This window comes from Malaclemys terrapin, chromosome 9, assembly GCF_027887155.1.
Source record: "Malaclemys terrapin pileata isolate rMalTer1 chromosome 9, rMalTer1.hap1, whole genome shotgun sequence".
In the NCBI taxonomy this organism is placed as follows: Eukaryota; Metazoa; Chordata; order Testudines; family Emydidae; genus Malaclemys; species Malaclemys terrapin.
The window spans coordinates 33350590-33369754 of NC_071513.1; the positions used below are offsets into that span (position 1 = coordinate 33350590).

The 19165-nt window shown below is 39.5% G+C and overlaps 1 protein-coding gene across 4 annotated transcripts in view; it reads left to right on the forward strand.

Moving 5' to 3' along the window:
* The window catches only part of PCDH11X (protocadherin 11 X-linked), a 1037556-nt gene that overhangs the window by 97296 nt on the left and 921095 nt on the right, over positions 1-19165 (forward strand). For all 4 annotated transcript variants that reach the window (XR_008446158.1, XM_054039435.1, XM_054039436.1 and 1 more), the window contains exon 2: positions 2513-3096. Coding sequence is in view for 3 of the 4 variants with exons in the window: in XM_054039435.1 (XP_053895410.1) it covers positions 2557-3096 (540 nt within the window). In the remaining variant the exon portion in view is untranslated. The remainder of the gene's footprint in view (positions 1-2512; positions 3097-19165) is intronic.

The window sequence follows — 19165 nt, forward strand, 5'->3', positions numbered from 1 at the left end:
TCTCCAGTACACCCAGAATATTTAAAGAACATAATGCCATTCTGAGGCCTTGACAGCATTTTAAATATTAGCTTTTCCTTGTGGCCAGCATATATTTTTCCTTATTGTTCTGGAAGGAAATGTTATAAATGTATTTATCACAACTATAGTGAAAATAAAATAAAAACCCACCTCATTTATTTCTTGAAGTAATTTCTTCATATTGCTGTGTGTGTGTGTGTTTCCTTTAACAGGATGTGAGGATTTTTGGTGGTAGCTTGTCATTAATATAGTACATGCTCAGGTATAAAAATAGTACAATATCCATAGAAGTATATTTATATGGTATTATCAGAATCCTGTCATCAAATGCATATACTACAATACGGTTACTGTTATTGATCATCGGGAGCTGCTGCTAACTTTCTTAATTATATATTTAAAAGTGCATTAATATTCTCTAACAATGGATTTTTAAAATGTCTGCTTGTACCATACTGTTACTTCACTCCTGAATGCCTGTGTATTATTGCATTAAACCTTACACTTAATTATCAGAATGCTGCAGATAATATAGTGCCATGCAACATGAACTTAATATCCAATCATGCAAATCCTCACTCATTGAGTAGCCCCAAAGCAGTTAATAGGGAGTAATGTCTTCTTGGGTATGTAAAGATTTGCATGATTAGGTCCTTATTTTGTGATGTATCTTCCAAGTAAAGCATTTTGGGATGAAATGTATGGCATTAAATCATATAGAACAGAGGGAGAATAAAATTAGGAGAGCAAGGAAAGAAACATCTTTTTTTATATATATGAACATTAAGAAGAGATGCAGTTGAGTCGGTAAGGGGGATATAGAGGACCAGATCGTTAGTTGTTGTAAATTGAAGTAGTTCCATTGACTTCACAAGTTAATTTTAAATTGATGCCAGCTGAGTGTCTGGCCCATAGGAAGGCTGTTCCAGAGGTCAGGAGCTGCAGAGAAGCAGACTCTTCTACCAACAGTGGTAAGATTGTGTACATTGATGTAGTGTCACATTATATTCCACAACTGGAGACCTCAACGTTTTATAATTTTCCTGAAATTTACTTTGCTGGAGGGATTCACCCATACTGAAACTAAAGATAATCACCTTTCTCCCTCCCCCACAAGTTGGGGGTTTTCAGGCATCTGTGTTTCTATATACAGCATACAGTTTGTATGCAGCTCAGAAAACAGGCAGAATGGTATTAAATGTTCTTTCCCTTCTCCCTGAAACACATACATATCCTGTTCTAGTATTGATGCCATGAACTAGGTTTCACTGAATGTCAGAGTATTTAAAGAGAAAGGAACATTGGCTGGTTGTTTAGACTCAAAATTGACCTGATTTAGAATTATTTTAATACAATGAAAAATGTCCTGTTGCTGATTTTCCAGCATAGTAAAAGTAGCCACTTATCACAGGTGAGATGAACCCCTAAAAAACATTGCTTAACCTACCAAAGAAAAAAAAATCACAACTCCCATTGAAGTCAATGGCAAGTGTCCAGAATGGACATTATCTGACAAGGTTCTCAGCATTTGTGGGACTGAACCCATTAGGAACTCATCTTGCTGGTCTGTAGTAGTTTAGTTCATGACAACTGGTCCTAGATTTGTGTCATAATAAGAGCTTTAAACATTTGAAGCAATGTTCAATAAAGAGAAGCACCCAGGTAAGCACACGGACCATTGGTGTGATTTGATTATTGCTCTTTTTGGGCCTGATCCAAAGACTCCTGAAATGAGTGGCAGTGTTTTCATTGTCTTCAATACTTTTTGGATCAAGTCCTTCCTTGGTTCTGAAGTGGACTGATTGCTATGTGTTGTGCTAGTAGTTGGACTTTCCATCAGTTGTTGGCTGAAGTTCTTCAGACATCATTTTGATTAGTTTTCTTTGCTATATTGGACGATAGAACATTTTAATGCTTAGAGCTGTCATGTAGTTTTAGTTGTGCGAAATTCAGAGGTGGATTAAGAGCAGTACAGTTTGTATCCCAGCTCTGTGGTCTGCAGGCCCATATGCAGAAGTGAATTAGCCCACCCCAGCAGGTGACAGACAGCTGACGCCTGCTTGCAAACCACCTGCTGGGGTGAGCTGAGATTGACTTGGGTTCCTCACTAGGGAACAAGATCAAGGAGTTGGGAGTGAGAGAAAGATGAGTACCAATGTGGCTGAGGGAGGTCTGGAAAGGAGGGTTTGTCTTTGGGAGCGGAGAGTGGGAAGAACACACTCTCATGGGGACCCTTATATTTTTGGAGGATCCATTCTTCACATTCTAAACTCAACATTTATGAAGTGGGAACAAAAAAAAGCAGATATAAGGGATTATCTGCTTTATTGTTGCTCGTTTTATGTAACAATGGTCACAGTAAAAGATAACATTTCATTGACCTAGTTTTGCAATAATTCTCAAATCACTTGACTTTTGCATTTCCACCATTTGGCTGGTGTACTGCTTTAGGGCTTTTTAATAATCTCTTCCTTTCTTTCCTCTTTTCCAGCTACTCTTGGTGTTCTTCAGGAGAACTCATTAGCCATTCTGGAGATGGACTTGCTGTCTGGAACCTACCTCTTGGCAGTCTTATTAGCCTGCATTGTATTTCAGTCCGGTGCCCAAGAGAAGAATTATACTGTGAGGGAAGAACTGCCGGAAAATGTCCTGATTGGCAATTTGCTCAAGGATCTGAACTTGACACTGGACCCAGATGTGCCCCTCACATCACCTCTTCAGTTCAAGCTTGTGTATAAGACTGGGGATGTGCCATTAGTCCGGGTGGAGGAAAACACTGGTGAGATATTCACTACTGCCAACCGCATAGACCGGGAGAAGTTGTGCTCTGGCATTTTTAGTGAGAACCGCTGCTTTTATGAGGTGGAGGTAGCAGTTTTGCCTGATGAAGTCTTCAGACTGGTCAAGATCAGATTCCTGATAGAGGATATCAATGACAATGCTCCCCTTTTTCCCTCAACAGTCATTAACATCTCCATCCCTGAGAACACAGCCATTAATTCCCGCTATTCTGTCCCTTCTGCCATCGATCCTGACATTGGAGTGAATGGCATTCAGCATTATGAACTTCTTAAGGTGGGTGTCTTTTATTCTTCCATAGTACTGTGTGTTTTGATGTCACTACCAGTCCACAAACTTTGCTGGTCTTCACTAGATCACTGAAATGCAGAATTACCCTATATTGCCATCCTAGAGATGCACCATATTTGCCCTAAAATGTTAAGTGTATGCCCCTATTTGATTACATTAAAGCACATCATGTTATCACTTTGTGAAGATCTGTGTATGTATGTATGTGTTCACAGTATTACGTGATAAATAACGTGATGTGCATGTATGTCTGTGTTAAGTGTCCACCAACCTGTATATGATTTTTATACAACTGGCCAAAAGTCTTCTCAGACCACTAAGGCATTTGCTCACCAATCACAGTATGACAGGCATGTTTATAACAGCTTGCGATGGACTACATTTTTCTTACTGCTTGCAAATTAGATTTGAGCAGTGGAAAATCAGCCCAGGGGAACTTTTTTCCTTTATAAAAGACATAATGAAGATTCATTGACTCTCTGTTATATTAGTGTAAAGCTTGAATAACTCATTTGCTGTCAATGGAGTTACTCCAGATTTACTTTTGTGCATCTGAGATCAGAATTTGACCCATAAATGCATCAAGAAAACTTTCAAGATTATTGGTTGGATCTTCGGCTGGTGGCAATGGAGCTATAATGATTTACATCAGTTAAAGATCTGGCCCAGTAAACAGAAGGTGTACTATAAAGGTTTCCAATTCATAGCAATTTTATTTGTCAAGAAGGAAGGTATTTCTTTCTTTCTTTCTTTCTTTCTTTCTTTCTTTCTTTCTTTCTTTCTTTCTTTTTTTTTTGGTCATATATACACACACATTTTGTAAACAGCCCATATTCTAACATGTGCTTAGTGCATATGATCAGCAGCCCTGGCAGTGAGGCATTTGAAAGAACAAAATAGACTTGCAAAATGGACATAAAAGGACTGATAGAGATGAATACTTCCAAAGAAGGAAAGACTAGTCCCTCCACTGAACTGACTTGATCAGATTGTTTCTCTAATGATTAGGTAGGCCTGTGAGGGAGGGGTAGGAGGGGAGTTAAGTTATTCTCAAAGGCCATCCTAACAATGCCAATTTGCTTGTAACAAGCAGGGCATTTGACATTACACATCAGAAAGTACTGGAAAATACCAGCTTTTCTCTCCTCTGGCAATGAGAGGGGATGGGCTGAAATGCAGACAGATGTGGAATAGGGAATAAAAGAATAAAATGTGTGTGGAAATAGATGAGGAAGATTTATGGTCACTGCAAGGAGACAATTGCAGACAGATAATTGTTTGACATAAAGTTATGTGGCTCTCAAGTGAAGGTTTCTCTGTATATGGGTGTCCTTAACTGGAGAGTTCAAAACAAAAACTAGTTAAATCCTAAAACCTATTGGAATAGCATATGAGAGGCTGAAAATGTTCCCTCTCCCTGAAGGATTTGGGCATATCTCTGCACAGTTCACTAGACAGTCTCTCTCCACAGCAAGCATCCTGATTTACTGGCCGCCTCCTGCAAGAATGCATAATGGATGCAGGCTATTGCATCATTTGGCTGGCTAGATATCTAACAAACACTGAGACTGGTACTTGCCAGCAATTTAATAAAAATAAAATACTGCTTAATTTTAGTTTTTTTTAAAGTAGCTTACTGCCTGAATTACTTGTGGAGGAGTGGATACTAGCTAATGACAAAGGGAGGAAATTATCACTTGTCTTTATGGAAAGCTGTTAAAAAGCAGCAGCATTCCTTTTAAATTTCTCACACACTTAGGATCTGTGATGCACAGGCAACAAAGGGGCACTTCTGTGGTCTTGTGGACGTACACTGTGTAGGTCCTAACTGCTCATTAAAAATAACGGGAAGGCTTCACAAAGCGTAGCCTTGGGCATGCAGAAGCACATGGCATTGGAGGTGTTAATAGAGTAATCTTTTGACTTTAAAAAAGTCATCACAAGTCTGGCATATTTGGGGAGGAAAGTGTTATTGTGATTCATTTGTGATCTTCATTTGTTAACTTTGGTTTTAGGTAGATTTACAGTAAATAGGTAATGGAAAATGATTTATTTAAAATGATCCTCAGTGTCGCAGCGCTGGGTGGAAATCTAATTCATCTTAACATTTTTTCTGCAGAAAATGAAGCCGAATGAGTTGAGGCTGGCTAAAGGGGAACAAGAAGGGCTTTTACAACTGTGTCATGGGGAAAAAAAGAAATACTGGAGTAGTAGTAGACCCAATAATAAATGAGGAGGGAATGACATTAATGGTGACTCTAAAATGGCTGAGCTACTGAATTGCCTTTGTTATAAAAACCTAGCCTTTAGCAAGAAAAATAAAACAGAGGCTTTGAAGAATTCAGAAAGAATGAAAACCTTGTTAATAAAGGGAAACCAATGTGAATATTAGTATCTGTAGAAATCAGCCAGTACAGTTACTATGCATTGCAAAGTTCTTAAGAGAATTAACTAACAAACTTACTGGACAACTTGCAGTTTTTTTAAAAAGAGTAATGAAAGTACAATTTCAATGTGAGCATCCACATCAGAACACCCCACATTGTTCCTTGGTCCCAGCCAAGAAACAATGTGGAGCAAATGTGGTATCTGTTTTTTTTTTTAAAAAAAGAGCAGTTCTACTGCATAGTGTTCAGTGGACCAAATTCTCCTCCCAACTACACCATACTACCTTCTTTATAACAGTGGAGACGCCTGTTATGTTTGAGAAATTGAGATCAGAATTATGCCTAGTAAATTGAACTTTTAAACCTAGTTAAATAATGGAACTATTCTTAAGAGGAGAAAATAGTCTATCAGTATCGAGATAACAGAACCATGAGCAAAAAGCAACATGCCTTTTATGGTATAAAGAATACATTTTAGGTAGGCTTGGTCTAGCAGTTCCATAATCAATGTCAGCTCACACTGACTTTAGTGAGACTTTTGCCTGAATAAGGGCTGTGAAATCAGACCTGCAAATGTTTATTTTAATCCTACTGAAATGGGAATAATTGGACATGTTCTCTGTTGCCCTTGGGCCCCTTTATACTGCACCAGTAGTGGAAAGGGCTCAGAATGCATCCACATTCTGGTGAATATCACTGGCATCAGGAGGGGGGATCCCTGGGCTGGGGTGGTTCTATAACACCCCTTCCCTCTGTACCATGAATGCAGCATTTAACACAGAAGATGTCCCAGGGTCTGAGGTCAGGTTGCAGCCAGGACATTGTTGCTCTTGCTATACTCTCTTGTTGTTCTCAGCTGATCACAGCTCTTACGGAGTATGGGCAGTCTGAACACAAGTTAGAGTAGCTTTGAGGCTGCTTTTAATTGAGGTGGGTGGAGAGTTGCAGGGAATCCCTCAAATAGAAAGGTTGGGAGTTTGGTACACGCGGAGCATGTAGCGGGTATGGGGAGATGGAGAGCCCCTGGTGTGTGCAATGGACTCAGCCTGCAGAAGCAACAAAGTGACTGTGTAGTAAATATACTGCAACAAAGTGGATATGTTGTTCTAGATTTAAACACAACAACATATTTGCAACATCCACAAGCTGTACAATACTTCCAGGGCATTATCTGCTTCTAGCCCTTTACTGACATTTCACTTTTTAATAATTTTAGCTAAGCCTTACTTGCTGCCTGCTTGAGGGCAGAGTTTATTTGTGATACGTGGAGAAGATTATTTCTACATATTTATCTATGAACCAACATAAATCTCACACTCAGAACTCATCTGAATTGCTTAAGGTCCTTAATAGCCAGATTTTCAAGCAGTCTTAATTCTGGTTGGAAATATGACGACTTTCAGATGATTTTTCAGCAGTACCTGCTTTCCTCAATATTTATACAGTTAAAGGCATTCAATATATGTGATTGCCTTTAATATACAGTAATGATAGCATTACACCTCTCCAGATGAGTTAAAAATAGTCAAAATTGTTGCATTCTAATTCATTAGAATATTGCAAAATACATTATTAATCAGTTACAAAGTCATTTTAATATAAGACCATGTTCAGTGCATTTTTGATAAAACAAAACAAATCATTATTTGAATCTATTGCCTATTATTAAAAATCTATGTAGTTAGCACCTTGGTAACTAATTATCTAATGTTAAATAGGAATAGTTTTTCCAGGTAAGTATATTTGACCCAGTTCCTGCAGTGAGCTCCACACAAGCACAGGAATATGCTCCAATGGAACTCGTTGCAAGATTGAGGCCATTACTTGTACTCTCCTAATGCAGGATTTAATTTGTCTAGTGTTGTGCACAGAAATTTTATAGAGATTTCCTTTCAGAAAGCTTATACTGACCATCTGAGGCTAGCATCCAACCCTCCTTTCCTGTCCATTTTTTCTAGGTTTCTAGGATGTGCCTCAGTAGGCAAGAACTTCCAATAAGTAGCTAAGTGATTCATTGTAAAACACATTCAAACTTTATAACTGACTCTGCTTCAACTGTACAGTGTTTGAAGTGTCTGAACTCTAACAGGCAGGCAGTTCCATCTATTCTGTGTGTTACTTCCTGTGGTGCTTGCTTAGAGAAGGCTGTAGGGAGGACAGATGGGAGAAGTGCTGGCTGAGTTTCAGAAAAAGACTATGTTTTTACATTTGCATAAAGGACCAGAATCTAGCAGAACAAATGGCATCTAGATAGACTTAAATAAATCTCACACACTGTTATCCTGCCTAAGAGACTGTTTGCAGGTTGTAAAAAATTTTCGCCTATCCTGTAAGTGCAGTAGCAATTGCAATTGATCAGGCACTGCAAGAATACATTACTAATTGCTTCAGATGGGTTTTCAATAGGTTGCACTATTTTAGATTATATCACTTTAGCAGCACATAATAAGTTAGGTTCTCTTTTTTTCTAAGAACGTTCGAAGAAAATATGCAGTTATGCAAGTCATTTGCTGCTGGTATCCAAAGGAATTTGCTATTATCATTTAGTCATAGACACAGCACTTTCATAGATTTACAGATTTCAAGGCCAGAAGGGACCGTTGTAATCATCTAGCTGACCTCCTGTATAACACAGGCCATAGAGTTTTTCCAAAATAATTCCTAGATCAGATCTTTTAGAAGAAACATCCCATTTTGTTTTACAAATTGTTAGTGATGGAGAATCTGCCATGGCCTTTGGTTAATTACTATCACTGTTAAAAAAAGTACACCTTATTTACAGTCTGAATTGTCTAGCTTCAGCTTCGAGCCATTGAATCATGTTCTACCTTTCTCTGCTAGATTGAAGAGCCCATTATGAAATATTTGTTCCCCATGTAGATGCTTAGACTTTAATCAAGTCACCTCTTAAACTTCTCTTTGTGAAGCTACATAGATTGAGCCCATTGAGTCTATCGCTATAAGGCATGTTTTCTAATCCTTTAATTGTTCTCATGACTCTTCTCTGAATTCTCTCCAATTTAACAACTTCATTCTTGAGTTGTGGACACCAGGTAAAATAGCCTCTCTACTTCGACTCAAGATTGCCCTGTTTATGCATCCCAGGATTGCATTAGCTCTTTTGGCCACAGCATCACAGAGGGAGCTCATATGCAGCTGATTATCTCCCTCCCCACAAATCTTTTTTCAGAGTCCCACATCCTGTAAGTATGGCCTGTGTTCTTTGTTCATAGATTAATATATTTACATTTAACTGTATTAAAATGCATATTATTTGCTTGTGCCTAGTTTACTAAACAATCCAGGTTGCTCTGTATCAGTGACCTGTCCTCTTCTTTGTCACTCCCCCAATTTTTGTGCAAACTTTATCAGTGATGATTTTATATTTTCTTCCAAGTCAACGATACAAATGTTAAATAGTGTGGGGCCAAGAACTGATCCCTGTGGGACCCTACTGGAAACATACCTGGTCAATGACAATTTCCCATTTACAGTTACATTTTGAGACCTATCAGTCGGCCAATTTTTAATTCATTTAATGTATGCCATGTTAATTTTATATCATTCTAGTTTTTTATCAAAATGTCATACAGTAACAAAGACTTCTCTAAGGTATTTGATAAGTATATTATATCAACACTACCTCTTTTATCAGTGAAGCTTGTAATCTCATAAAAAATATATCTGGTTAGTTTCACAGGATCTATTTTCCACAAACCCATGTTGATTTGCATAAATTATATTACCCTTTTAAATTTTTTTATTAATTGAGTCCTGTATCAGCTGCTCCATTATCTTGCCCGGGTTTGTTGTCAGGCTGAAAGGCCTATAGTTATCCGGGTCATCTCATTTATCCTTTCAAATAATTGGCATAACATTCGTTTTATTTGTCTACTGGAATTTCCCCAGTGTCCAAGACTTACTGAAAATCAACATTAACTGTCCAGTGAGCTCCTCAGTTATCTGGACTGTTGACTTTAAAATGTCCAACTTCAATAGCTTCTCTTTAACATCCTTCAGAGATACTCGTGGAATAAAAAGAATATAATCATCATCACCATATATGAGATTATGGTATATCGTCTGTTTTTTTCCCAGATGCAGAACAGAAATCTTTATTGAACACATCTGCCTTTTCTGCATTATTAATTATTATTATTGATAATTCTACCATTTCCATCTAATAATAAACCAATACCATTGGCAGGATTATTTTTGTTCCTAATATGTTTAAAACACTCCTTCTTATAGGCCTTAACTTTACTGACCACAGGTTTCTCCTTATAGCCCTTTGCTTCCCTTATAAACTTTCTACAACTCATAACTTCTGATTTATATTCATAACATCAACTTCCCCTGTCTTCCATTTTTATAGATTATTTTTAAATGATTTTTATAGCTGCCTTCTCTTTCCCTTTAACCAGATCTTTTTTTTTTTAGTTAGCACAGCCTTGTTCCTTCACTGTGTCTTTTTGAGCATCTAATAAGGTGTTCTTAAATGATACCGTATTATCATTCACATTTTTCCTATTAAATTCTTCTTCCCCAGATGGTTTGGCTCAGTTGTTTTCAGCTTTGTGGAACTGGCCCTATTAAAGCACCGATTACATATATTACTAGTCCAGATTTATTTGCTTGCACATTATAAATGTGATCACGTCATGGTCTCTTGTACCTAAGCTATCATCAATTTTTAGTTCTGTGGTCAGTTCCTCTATATCTGTCAGGACAAGATCTAATAAAGATCTCCCCCATGTTGGCTTCAATTCTTTCTGTGTTACAAAATTGTCATTTATAATGTTTAGAAATTCAAAGGATGTTTAGTACTGGCAGCATGAGACCTCCAACATATGTAATTCAATTGAGGTTCCCCCATGATCACACAGTTTTTTTCCCCTACATGTTGCAGATAGGTGCATAAGGATCAGGATATCCTGTTCCATAGTGTGATTTGGTGTTCTGTAGCAGATCCAACTAATACCCCAACTTGTGTTTTATCTGTTAGGACATTGATCAGTAAGCATTCCAGAACATTTTCTTCTGAATTATCAGTGACTCAGAAACAGGTAATGCCATTTTGTCCCCTCTCCTTTCACCCACTTGATCCCTCTTAAATATATTATAACCATTGATGTTAGTATTCCAGTAGAATGACCATGTCCCTGCCCTTAGGTTCTTACGGTCTAATTTTACATCTATAATAATAGTGCAAATGCTAGAATTTGTGCAAACATAGACTCTACAGAGGGTAGTATAGGAAAGTTTTGCAAAAGAGCTGGGCTTTGTCAGTGAATTTAGTGGAGGAGAGTAAGAAGCTGCTACAAACATAGGCATAAAAGGCTGCACAAAGCTGAGAGGAGGAGGAGGAGGAGACAAAGGGTATGTCTACACTGCAATGGGAGATGTGACAGCATCTCATGTAAATATATTCACGCTAGCTTTAATGTAGCTAATGCAGCTAAAAGTAGCAGTGAAGATATAGTGGCATGGATCCCAGTACATATCCATGGGTTTGGGTGGGTTTGTACAGCTCAAGGGAGGGGTGCTGGAACAAGTTTTTATAGTGGGGGTGCTGAGAGCTATTGAACCAAACTATAAATCCTTTTTATAATGGAAACTATTTCAAACAAGGGGTTCCAGCATCACCCCTAGCACTCCTAGCACCTAAGGCTCATTCTGAAGCCTGTGTTGTTGCACCGTCACTGCTGTTTTTAGCAGCAAGACTAAAGCTAGAATGGGAACGGCTACCTGAGCTGCAGTCACAGTTGCAGTGTAGACATACTTAAAGTGATCATTTGAGGGGAGGATGCAAAAGCTCAGAGAGAAGGCAGTTGTGTTTAATATGAGGTCAGAGATCTAAGATATATTCGGAGACTTGTGCAACGCCATGACAATTAGGAGGTAGAGCTCAAACAAGATGGGGAAAGAAAGAGGAAGCAAGGGAAGGAATCAAAGATGAGGGTGATATAGTCAGAGCAACCAGAGAGCAAAATTTATTGTGAAGTGTTAACAAGCTGTGATTGCTGCTTAAATGTGAGTCCTCAGATATTAAACATTGCTGTGATCTGAAAGAGACAGTACCTATAATTTCTACTTACGCTTTCAGTTAAAACAAAAAAATCTCAGAAAATCCCTTTTCAGCACTTTGTATAAACCAGGCTAAAATATGGTTGGTTATGCTGAATATTAAGCTCAGTTTCTTCAGACCAGGATTTCTGACCTGGAAAAAAGGCAACCCAGCATTCGGATGACATGTCATTACACTGTCAGCATAGGATGTGTGTTTCAGGGCATGCTGAAAAGCTGCATGGTAACTTCTTCATGTGGATGTTGTGGGGGCAAACTTAAAGGTCCCAAGTTCTCATTAAAGTAGTCAAACTCGGGATCTTGAAGTTTGCACCTGCAGCATCTACATGAGGGAGTTATTGTGCAGCACTTCAGTGCACACTGGTATTCACTCCCCCTTAACCTGAACTTTAGGGGCAGTATAGATGTGCCCAGAAGATAGTGGTGCTTGTAACATACCAGGGTACAATCCAGACTAATGAGTAGCTGTGTCACCCTTGCTATGTAACCTGGGGTGCCCTTTACAATGCCTTGCTGCTCACAAACAGCCTCCAGCTTCTAAGTTGCTTCCAGCTATCTGTGTGTGTGTGCTGCAGCCAGCCAGCCACACCTTACCTCTTACCAGCCTTAAAAATTACCATAGGGGGCCCCAACAAACTTCCAGTACTCAGATTTTCCCCCAGTAATATATGTCCCAGCACTCTCCTGGACAGTACGGCTATACTGTATTAAATCTGTTATTCCTTTAAGGGAATAATATGCACACAACTTCTTGCCCCAATTGGATTTACCCAGACACTTCAACTTGAACACATTGGATTAGATAAAACAATAAAACAAGTTTATTAATTACAAAGAGAGATTTTAAGTGATGAGGCATAAAAATCAGAAATGATTACAATAAAAATAAAAATAAAATGCTTACTACAGCCTAACTTAACAAATTGCATCAGATTCAAGCAAAGTTTCTCACCATGTGATTTCAGCAGTCTTACTGACCAAACTGTGTAGTCAGAACCCCTCCCCCAGAGTCCACTGACTGCTTCCTTCGTCTCTTCAGGTGCAGTGAATGTTGTGAGCAGGGACGGTGAGGTTCCTAGGGTGTTTTTCCCTCCTTTTATATAGTTTCAGTCCCCCTCTTGAAAAACATATTTAGCTGGGCACTAGGAGACAGAGAGTCTATGTGGAAGGATATTCCTTGCTAGTTTTTTCACGTTTGGACTTCCTTTGTCTTCCTTTCCTGCTTGATGACTCTGTTTACTGCTTACATGCAAATTAAGCAGAGCAATGTTCCTTTGTTTAGGACAGACCTGTTTGCCAACTTCTGTCTGGGCAGGGCTGTGGGGTTTGGAACACATGTTAATAACACCATACAGGGGAATCTTATAACTTCACATACAGTGTTGCCACACTTTTTATCCGGATGATATTGACCAGGAAATTACGAGTTTTCATATGATACCTTACAAGGCATACTTTGTACAAAGATTATTACTACAGCATGTAGGGTGTGTGTCAAGGCTGCTTCCCCACTTTGAACTTTAGGGTACAAATGTGGGGGCCTGCATGAAGACTTCTAAGCTTAACTACCAGCTTAGATCTGGTCACCTGCCACCATTCCCAAATGGATTCCCTTCTCTGGGAAGCCTTGAGAAACTCTTCACCAATTCCCTGGTGAATACAGATCCAAACCCCTTGGATCTTAAAACAAGGAGAAATTAACCATTCCCCTCCTTCCTCCCACCAACTCCTGATGGATCAAGATCCAACCCCCTTGGATCTAAAAACAAGGAAAAATCAATCAGGTTCTTAAAAAGAAGGCTTTTAATTGGAAAAAAAAAGGTAAAAATCATCTCTGTAAAATCAGTATGGAAAATAACTTTACAGGGTAATCAAACTTAAAGAGCTCAGAGGACCTCCCTCTAGCCTCAGGTTCAAAGTATGGCAAACAAAGATAAACACTCTAGTAAAAGGTACATTTACAAGTTGAGAAAACAAAGAGAAACTAACACGCCTTGCCTGGCTATTTACTTACAAGTTTGAAATAGGAGAGACTTGTTTAGAAAGATGTGGAGAACCTGGATTGATGTCTGGTCCCTCTCAGTCCCAAGAGCGAACAACTTCCCAAACAAAGAGCACAAACACAAGCCTTCCCCTGCCTGCCTGCCCCCCCCAAGATTTGAAAGTATCTTGTCCCCTTATTGGTCCTTTGGGTCAGATGCCAGCCAGGTTACCTGAGCTTCTTAACCCTTTACAGGTAAAAGGATTTTGGAGTCTCTGGCCAGGAGGGATGTTATAGTACTGTACACAGGACAGCTGTTACCCTTCCCTTTATAGTTATGACAGTGTGAATACAGGTGTATATTCTGTCACTGTGCTTTGAAACTGGATTAACTGGGTGTGGGGGTTGGGGCCCAGGTGCTGCTTTCGCTGAGGCTGGAACCCACCCACTTCACTTTATAGTGAAGACACTGGCTAAAACAACAAGGAGTCTGGTGGCACCTTAAAGACTAACAGATTTATTTGGGCATAAGCTTTTGTGAGTAAAAACCTCACTTCTTCGGATGCTGTGAGGTTTTTACTCACGAAAGCTTATGCCCAAATAAATTTGTTAGTCTTTAAGGTGCCACCAGACTCCTTGTTGTTTTTGTAGATACAGACTAACACGGCTACCCCCTGATACCTGACACTGGCTAAGTCACTTGAGTGCTGTTAGTCCTCCAATGCCACAGTTTCCTCTGTGTGTCTGGAAGGACAGACAGATTCTCCCACACTTCATTAGAAAAGAATCATAGAGCATCTCACTTTCTGCAGCACAAAGAACCATGGGATATACTCCCAGAAATCACACACCATAGGTGAGTGCAGCACCACTGAGGACACAGGTATGGCTTTGCAATATGGCTGCTCACACTTGGTCTAGGCTAACCTAGATACTCAGACCAGGTGCCAATCACTAGGGTTAGCTCTGCAGTTAGGATGTACCATATTTGTCTGCCTTCTCTGAAGATATTTAGGAATATTATTCTTGATAAAAATGCTAAGGTAAGGAGGCAGCCTGATACCGCCTGACTGGTCCTTGGGTTTGGAAATGATTATTTTTTGTTAATTTGTTTTTTTTCCTTTAATACCAATCCCAGTAGTGGTATGCAGGAGTTCTCTAGGGTTGTTTTGCAGAGTAATTTGTAATTAGGGGTTCTGAAGACAAACTGAATACATATTCTTGCTTATTATCTGCTTGTCATAGGCTCGGGCCATCACTTCCGAGACCATGTCATTACATATCTCTCTTCAGTTTCAATTTAATGATTGTCTCCACAGTTCATAGGGAATTGGCTGGGTTGTGAAGTTAATAAATCACTTGCTCTAGGGAGCGCCCCTGAAACCTAACTGAAGTTCCAAAATAAAATGAGGTTGCATCTGCTCACTTCTTTCCGGGGAGAGGTCTGCAAAATATGACAACCACAGTCATGTGCTCTGAAGAAACTTGAATAATGGGATTTCTTAGTAGAGTTTGGACTTGGTATTTTGGTGTTGTCATGACCCACAACTCCTGAGAGGTCTGGCTGCTCACATACATCTGTGCTCAAGTCCCTGTTCTGCTCCCCACTCACTTCTGGATGCATTGTGCAGCATTGGTGATAAGGCCCTGGATGGGCTGGAAAACCAGCTATTTGAGAGATCATTTCTCACAACATACCATATCAAAAGAGATGAAAGTGGCTGGCAAGCTTTTGCTCTTTGTTCTTTGAGGGAATACCACATAGTGAGTATTAGAGCTTGCTGAGCTTGGAGTTCCCACCTAGGAATGCAGTCCTCTGAGCTGCTTGTTATCCTTGGGGATGATGGTAAAGCCGTTTACTTTGTCTGTCATTTGTCTGACTGTTTTTTGCTTTGTTTAATCAAGTAGCTTATGCAGTGTGTGTGTGTATGTGTGGTTTCTACAACTGAGGCACCTACAGATAGCAATAGGTGCTGTAATAAATAGTAAAATAAAAATAATACTGGAAATGGTTCTCCTGTGGTCCACAAGCATTAGCTGTCACAGGTGGACAACTCTCGTGTTGATTGAGGCAGCAGGAGTCGTAGTAAGTTTCATCAGCTGGAAATTGCTCTTATGTACAAGTTTGACCACGTACCTAAGGTCACGTGAATCCTTGGCACAGGTGTTCTCTAGATTGACAATTCAAGAGTTTCATTAGTGAACTAGCAAGGAGAGCTTTATAGGAAGTGTGGTGCATCTGGGTCAATTAAGAGGTGAAATAAAGGAACGATGGAAGAAAAGATTGCTTGGTAAGCCTGTAATGGGAATTTTATATGTTAAGTATTATATTCCTCTCTGGAAAGTCTCATGGGCTGGAGATTTACCCTAACTAGCGTTATTGAAGAAATCCAGATTCAGATCACTTAAGAAATTAAATTTTCTCTTGATGGATTGTATATTAGTCTATTTTAAAAGAAAAGCCTCCCCTTCCACAGGTAAAGGTATCAGCCCTGATTCTGAGCTACTGTGCAGCTTAGGGGAGCGGCACCCAGGGTGGCCCCTCAGATTCTCTGGCTGGCTCAGGACCAATGTAAGCTAGAGTAGACCAGGGCAACACAAGAGGCTGTGATGAGAATAGCTGGAGTGCAGCAAAACTCAAGACATCTTCTCTCCTGTGATTATGAGGAGTCATTATGCCAGCTGTAGTCTACTCTAGGGGATACCAGATAGCCAGTTCAGCTGACTTTATTTCCCCTTTATACCAGTGGAAGAGGGGTGATGGGGCCTGAGCAGAAGCCAGAATCAGGACCATGACATCTAAACAATGCTTCATGACAGATTGGTGCATTTAATCAGTATTTGTTCCTTTAATTTAATTAGAGATGCGTTTCCCAAAGGAATCCCTCCTAGGCTCAATATACTCATGTAAAGGAGTGTCAGTTTGTGATATCCATTCCCCACAATGATTATAATAGCATTTTCTTTTGAAATATCTGCATTATAGAGTTATAGTAGCATTTCTTACTTCATATCATTTTCTATTTTAAAGAGAAATTGTTGGAGCTGTTTGAAAGCTATCTCTGAGCAGGTATTTATTCCCATGCTAGGGGGCCGTGCAGCGTAGGTATGTCGCCATAAGTGTGGACACAGCCTAAGGCAGGGATAGGCAACCTATGGCATGCGTGCCGAAGGCGGCACGCGAGCTGATTTTCAGCGGCACTCACATTGCCCGGGTCCTGGCCACCGCTCTGGGGGGTTCTGCATTTTAATTTAATTTTAAATGAAGCTTCTTAAGCATTTTAAAAACCTTATTTACTTTACACACAACACTAGTTTAGTTATATATTATAGACTTATAGAAAGAGACCTTCTAAAAACGTTAAAATGTATTACTGGCACACAAAACCTTAAATCAGAGTGAATAAATGAAGACTCGGCACACCACTTCTGAAAGGCTGCCGACCCCTGGCCTAAGGAATTACGTTTTTAAGTCTGATGCCAGGATTATAGAGTGAGGCTGGATTTGTAGTTAAATCTAACTTAACTGTATGTGAGTTATGAAATCACTCTTTACGAGCAGAGCTAGCAGCTCTGATTCAAATTGATTGGGCAATGGAAAATAACAACAATGGAGAGAAAGCAGAGGGGGACATACAAAATTAATTTTTATGGCCTAAAGGAGGCTATCTTTTTTCACCTTATGCTATCGCTGCTCAGAGCCATACACTGTTGCGAATACTGAGCGAGAGATGAAAGGAGAATGGCTAATGTCTCTGCAAAAAGAGCCCACGATGACACACACCAAGCTAATGGAGTAACTTTATTCCAACTGGAAAATAAATTGAATTTTTCTCTACAGAGCTGTATGTCAGGTCTGATACTATATCCCAAAAACCAGCTGCTTTAATCTGCAGTTTGTGCCTGTTTTCCCTCTTCTCATTTCTTGAAAAAGGAGGTAGAGCAGTGACCCTCACTTATGTTCTCAAACCAGGCTTGAAGGAGAAGAAGTGCTGCAGCTAATCTGACTACATTGAAATTCATATGGACGAGCTCTTTTACACTGGTGCCAGCAGCATGAGGAAGGACAATGAAGTGGTATACTGGCCCTTTAAGTAGGTCACAGAAAGCCTGGGGTTGTTGTTATCAGCGTCCACCTTCTGTGAAAGAACTGTCAACACTGAGCTCATTCCATTTGTAAACAGGCCTTTATTAATATTGTCATGTCTTATTGAAAATTACAGAGTTTGACACTAATAGGATTAGGTAACTTCTGACTTAATTACTCTAGTGTTATCAAAGGCCCCTGGTAAATATACAGTAACCTACTAATACCTAAGTATTATGCACCTTCTGAATCTGTTATTAACAATCCTCCTGGAGCCCATAGTGTAGAGGATGGATAACTGTATTGTAGAAGATGCCTATTCAGACTCCAGAGAATTAGCTCATATCGAGCTGCAAATAAGGGTGAGCATACTCTGCTGGTATCAGCAGGTTAAGGAATTTTCTAGAAGAACTAACTGCAGCAGAATCTTTTTTAAATTTTAAGTCAGATTCATTAGGGGAGAATGCTTGTTGACCAACAATATTTCAAGATTCACTGCTATCCAAATAACAATTGCATACTTAATTCTATGACTGTCAATATGCAGTGCTACTCAGGTATTTAAACATGGCCTGAGGGACAGTGGTTGTCAGATCCAATCCAAAATTCAGGATGTAGGATTTTTGTTTGTTTATATTTGTAAGATCTCATCCATATTGTAAAGAATATGAACTGCAGTGCGTGAAAATACAGATCAGGAGTCTAAGTTTCTCTAGCACATTTGCAATTTAAAAGCTTTAATTGGTAATATGGGTTCTGTTTAGGCTAGAGCGAGGGAGTTTTATTTTTCTCATTTAGGGCTAGATTCATTTTACCAGCAAAGGGAATCAAGAAAGGGCAGTTTGCATCTCTCCAATCAGGTTCATTCTCCAGACCGACTAGGACAGCCATTGGACCTGCCCTGTTGTAGTGACCCATGTAGGCCCTCATAGGGGTGCAGAATTGCCAGTGCACAGGAGCAACCTGGTGATGCCTTCTGCACTTTGGCCTCCTTGCTGTTCTGGCCATTCCTGGAATGCCCCACATGCTGGAGGCTGCTGATGAAGTTTCCCTGTACCAGGTATATTCTCCAAGAGGTCCTTACATTTGCCCTATGGCCCTTTTTATGCCAGCCTAGCTCACACACTGGCCACAGGCAATGATGAATTTAGTGTTTAAACTACACTCACGTTGTAGTGAGAGCTCTGATTTTCCCTGAGTAGTTCATTTACACACTCACCAGGTATAATAATGTTTCCAATTACTTGGAATTTTTCATTTGAAAAAAAATTCTGTATCAAAATGCAAAAGGAACAAGATGGGGGAAAAGAACATTAGTTCTGTGTGTGTGCTTATATGCATATGTGTGCATATACACACATTGTGTATGTGTGTGTATATATGTATATTTAAAAGCTATATGATACTATGATAGGGTGCAGCGGCCCTATCCTAGAATTGGCTGGTTGTGGGTTAACTGACTTTTAAATGGCTTACCAGGCAACACTGATGGAATGAATTAAGTTAACAAGC